General features: G+C 30.6%; 2 protein-coding genes across 2 annotated transcripts; one reads left to right on the forward strand and one right to left on the reverse strand.

The window, feature by feature from the left end:
- The first annotated feature begins 1,184 nt into the window (after nucleotides 1-1,184).
- Chro.20379 (hypothetical protein) lies at nucleotides 1,185-2,510 on the forward strand. The annotated part of the gene is made up of 1 exon (XM_660564.1): nucleotides 1,185-2,510. One exon carries the CDS (start codon nucleotides 1,185-1,187, stop codon nucleotides 2,508-2,510), a length of 1,326 nt encoding a protein of 441 aa, XP_665656.1.
- A 223-nt stretch (nucleotides 2,511-2,733) lies between these two features.
- On the reverse strand, nucleotides 2,734-4,398 carry Chro.20378 (hypothetical protein). The annotated part of the gene is made up of 1 exon (XM_660565.1): nucleotides 2,734-4,398. One exon carries the CDS (start codon nucleotides 4,396-4,398, stop codon nucleotides 2,734-2,736), a length of 1,665 nt encoding a protein of 554 aa, XP_665657.1.
- Between the last annotated feature and the right edge of the window lie 1,486 nt (nucleotides 4,399-5,884).

Raw genomic sequence — 5,884 nt, forward strand, 5'->3', positions numbered from 1 at the left:
CAGGACTTTTTGGTAATTTGAGTGGATCAGGAACAGGAACAACAGGATTTGGAAATAATTCAGGAGGTTTATTTGGGAATTTAGGAAATTCTGGAAATAATACAAATAATGTAACAAATACAGGATTTACTTTTGGATCTAATACAACAGGAACAGGAGTAGGAACAGGAACAGGAACAACAAATACTTTAGAAGGAGGAGGATTGTTTGGATTTGGATCCAATTCATCTCAACAAAATCCTATTGGTGGAATTGGTGGAAGTTCTACTGGTGGTATTGGTAGTAATAACAACAATACTGGTTTGGGATTATTTGGTTCTACTAGTAGTAATATTGGTAATACTAATAATAATTTAAATACTTCTTCTCCATTTGGTAGTAATATTAATAATTCTATCTCATCTTCAACAGGAATTGGAAATACCAATTCTAATTCTCTTTTTGGAGGTAATTCAACTCTTACATCTTCATCTAGTGGAGGTTTGGGACTTTTTGGATCACAAAATCAAAACAACTCAAATTCTAATAGTACAATTGGAATTGGATCATCATTATCATCAGGAGGTTTATTTGGATCAGGAACTTCATCTTTAGGAGTACCATCATCATCAACAGCAGCAGCAACAACAACAACAACAAATGTTAATAATAATAATGGTATTAATACAAATTCTCAATCCACTAACAATCTTTTTGGAATTTCTGGAAGTAATTCTGGATTAAATACTACTTCTTCTGGTACCTCCTCTTTATTTGGTTCATCTGGAACTGGAGGATTGACAGGAACAACAAGTACTTTAGGAGGAGGAGGATTATTTGGAAGTTCATCTAATGCTACTGGTAATAATACAAGCTTTTCATTTGGTTCAACAAATTCTTCAACTTCAAATCCATCCAATAACTCAGGACTTGGATTAGGTTTGGGACTTGGATCTGGATCTTCAGGACTTAGTTCTTCAGGACTTGGATCTACAAACAGTACAGCTAGTATTTTTGGAGGATCAGGATTAACTGGTGCAACAGGATTAACTGGAACAACAGGATTAACTGGAACAACAGGAATAACTGGAACAACAGGAATAACTGGAACAACAGGACTAACTGGAACAACAGGAATAACTGGAACAACAGGACTAACTGGAACAACAGGAGCATCCAGTTCCTTATTTAGTTTTGGTTCCACTATGGCATCTTCTAATCCATCTTTATCTTCAACTACTGGTTCTGAGTCTATTTTAGGTAACAGCAATACATTGAGTGGAGGATCTTCATTATTTGGAACTTCATCATCTTCTCTAGCAAGTACTAATTTAACTAGTGGTGTTACTACTTCTTTAACTTCTTTATCAACATCTCCTTCATTAGCTAATGCTAATACTAATAGTAATTTGTTTGGTAATTTCTCCACTTCTGCTTCCACTTCATCTTCATTATTTGGAGCAACAACAACACCAGCATCAACATCAACAACACCGGCAACAACAGTACCAGCAACAACAACAACAAGTTCATTATTTGGTACAAGTTCAGCAACTGCTCCAAGTACAAGTACTAATAATTTTTCCACTTCTCCAACATTATCTTCTTCTACATCATCATCAGCAATTACTGGAGGTCTATTAGGGAATACTAATTTATCAACTTCAACAACAACAAGTTTGTTTGGATCATCTTCTAAGCCTGAAAATAATAATACAAGTCTCTCATTATTAGGAGGAACTACATTATCATCATCATCTACTACACCAAATCTATCAATTTCTAATTCATCTACATCTCCATCTCCATCTCCATCTCCAAGTCTTGAAACAACAATATCTCATCAACATGAAAGAGTTGAGGATGTAATAAAATCTTGGGAAAGTAGACTTGCAAAACAAGTTAAACTATTTAATAAAGCATCATCAGATGTACTAGAAGTAGATAAAGCAATTATTACATATACTACAAAACTTTATTCCATTAGAGCAGATCAACAAGAAATTAGGATGAGACAAGAAAATATGGATAATAGAATTGATCAAATTGCTCAACAACAAAATAGTCTCTCTAATACTTTAAAGATTATTGAAGAATCCTTTTCAAAAAAACTGGAAGGATCATCATCTATTAATTCTTTTTCTAATAATAATAATAACAACAACAATAGTAATAACAATAATAATAATAATAATAGTAATAACATTAATAATAGTAATACAAATAATATGCCAAGAATTGGAACAACTGGAGGAAGCTTTTCTGGTAGTCATGATAAACCTAATCAAAACATGAGAATCTCAGCTGCAAGGGCTAATGCTTTAAGTTCTGAACTTCAAGATATTGAATCTCAAGTTGAAACTTTAATGTCTCAACTTAATAACTTACATGAAAGAATTTATCCTTCACCACTTAATGAAATTGTTAAGATCCTTAATATGCACCAACTCACTCTTCAATCCATTGAAAGTGAAGCTCAAAGACTTAAAGAAAAGATCACAATTGCTGAAGACTGTTTAGTAAGGAGGTAATTAATATTAACATATTATTCTTCAATAATATAAAATTTTATTATTAATATCTGTAATATTAAGTAATAGTAATAATAAAACTCTTAACTTTCTCTTTCTTCTTTTCCATGAAATATTTGGGCTTTGTTTTTCATTTTTGCCAGTAATTTGGAATTTTCTCGTTACCTTTTTCTCTTTCTCTTCTTTTTCTTTTCATTTTTTCCAATAATATCTTCTCTAATCCTCAAAAACTTCTTTTGTTCTTTTTCTTCTTATTCTTTTTACTATTATTGCTATTCTTTTTCTTTAATGCTACTTTTTGATCTCCTCCTTTATTATTATTTGTATTATTATTATTATTATTATTACTTTTACTACTATTCTTCATAGAATAATTGACTCGCTTCTTTTTTACCCACTTTCTTATTGGAGAGGAATTATATGAATTTGAAGAAAATTGCGATAAATCCTGAGATAATAAAGATGATAGAGAAGAATAAGAAGAAGATTGTGATGATTGTGAGAAGGAAGAGGAGGAGGAGGAAGAAGAAGAAGATGATGATGATGATGTTGACGATAATGAACCAAGTTTTACTGCTTGTTGATCTCCTTGGTTCAAATTTCCAGAAACTTCTGCTTCTTTTGCCACCATTGTGATTGCTGATTGTGTCATCACATCTCCTTGATTTGAAGATGATGAGGATGAGGATGATGATGACGATGAGGAAGAAGAAGATGATGATAATGAAAAAACATTGGCTTCTTGTATGTTAAAATGACCATCTTCTTGAGTAATGTCAATAATATTATCACTTCCTGTAGCCAAAACTGTAGATGTGGTCATCCCTTTACCATTATTAACACTATAATTATTATTAAAATCATCCATTCTGAGATTCTTCCTTTTACGACCCCTTTTACCTTTATGTTTACGCTCCAAACAATATAAACAGTGAAATGGTTCATTCTCACTTGGAATATTATCCTTATGTAATCCCAAACAATACCAGTGATACCAATTATTACATAAATCACAATATATCCAATCCAAACAAACTTGTTGCCAATCTCTCTTGTAAATCTTATCGCATGCTGGACATGTATTCTGAATACTATTATTATTTGAAGTTTCCAAAACGCCAATATCATCACTTATTACCATTTCATTAGTCCCCTCTAAAGACAATTCAACCGCACCTTTAGTTGTTATTACATCAGTTTCTACATTTATAACCTTTGTAATATTGGTTTCTGTAAATGATTCAGTTTCTGAAGACGAAGTTATTCCCATTTTAGAAGTTTTTCCTGCTGAAGAAGTATTAGAAGTTTTAGCATTAGCACTAACAGTAACATTAGCATTAGTATTGGCATTAGCATTAGCAGTTGAAGTAGAAGAAGAAACAGTAACTCCAGTAGTTCCGATAGTAGTTTTCACCGCTGTAGTTGTTGTAAAAGTTGACATTCCTTTACTAGTACCAGTTCTTGAAACACTTGGTGGAATTCCCATCCCTTCTACAAAACCAAAAGATGATTGGAGATTTTTTTGAATATTAAAAGCTGCATTTCTCCTTCTTTGTGTTTTTGAAAAGTTTATAATTTTTTGCTTTGGAATTCCAATTCCATAAACAAATCTTGAAACAACCTCATAAACAAGTATCTGTATAAGATCTTCCCATTTATTAATATAAGAAATATCGTGATCTGATGTAGTAGCAGAAGAAGATGAAGATGAAGATGAAGATGATGAAGATGATGATGATGATGATGATGATGATGATGGAGAAGAGGATGATGAAGTTGCTATTGTTGTTGTTGTTGAAGAAGAAGAAGATTGCGTTTGTTGATTAAACTCAATCTTAATAGAAAATAAAGGATTTCTTGAGTCTATTATTGCATTATTGCCTTTCATTTGAAATCCATTCGAATTATTATCAATATTATTATTACTATCGATTTCTTTGAAAATTTTATCCAAAAGTTGACTTACTTTTTTGATCAATTGATAAAACCAAACCCATAATAACTTAATAAACTCATCTTTAAATTTGTTTCCAAATTCTGATTTAGTGCATAACTCACATTAATACTTCTATTAATATCCAATCCTTGCCCTTCTTTATCAAGTACTTCATTATTATTCCTAATTATATTACTATATAAAGTTCTAAGCTGTGTCAAATCTTGTGAACTTGAAGAAATTGATCCCATTGTTGATATCAAACTTGAACCATAATTACTTGAATTATTATTACTATTGTTATTATTATTATCAATATTGTTATTATCATTAATATTACTATTCTGATTGCTACTATTTCCTCCGGATTTGTTAATACCTGAATTTATTATAATTGAATTATTATTATTATTACACTGATTATGACTTATACACCATGCCCTTCTATATACTCCGCCACCACCACTACTACTATTAATACCAACACCACCACCTATTAAAAAACCAGAAGAATTCATATTCATTGATGACCCACCACTATTTAATAAACTGTAATAATGATCATTCTGTTTTGATTTGACTCTACTAGAATCAAATTTACATCCGATAGATTTCCCACAAGATACATGAAAATATGTATCACAAGTACTTAATGCACAACCTATTGTTGCTCCATTTGAAAATCCACAATATTTGCATATATTACCAAAATGCTTCTTATCAATTAATATAACATTATTCAAACTAAATACTTGAACTCTTGCCATTATAAGCCATTCCAAACAAATTGGATGTATCCATATATCACAAGTTAACCTTAATTGATCATCTAATGGAATACTTCCATCAACCAAAAGCGTCTTTCTTGTCTTTATTCCAGAAAAATCTATCTGATATCCTTTTCTTAAAGGTAATAAAATACCATCAAATCTTGTACATAAACAACAACAACTATCTATTATCACATTCTCAAAATTCTTTTGCTCAAAATCTATACATCTTTGGCATTTCATTGTAATTAATGCAAGACACTGAAAATTATTCTCATCCACCAAATTTGAATTCATACCATCATTTATTAATGAATTATTATTATTATTATTACTGCCATAAACCAAACCATATTGATACATATTGTTACATATTGAACATATTATGACATTACATATTTGACATTTTAATAAATATGGTATTTTTGAATGTCCTATTCCAACCCCTCCTGTTGTTATTTGATTTATATCACCATAACAGTTCTCCATATTATTACCTTGAATAAATGATGATGATGAAAGTAATTGCTCTCTACTTTTTTTTGCTGAATTGTTTAACAAGATTTGATATCCACATAGTTGACAACAATAATTCCAATTTTGGCTAATTATTGAAGAACAAGAATTAATCGATTTTAATTGAGCTTCATTTGAATGCAATTTTTCAA

This window comes from Cryptosporidium hominis (genome assembly GCF_000006425.1).
Source record: "Cryptosporidium hominis TU502 chromosome 2 CHRO012095, whole genome shotgun sequence".
Lineage (NCBI taxonomy): Eukaryota > Apicomplexa > Conoidasida > Eucoccidiorida > Cryptosporidiidae > Cryptosporidium > Cryptosporidium hominis.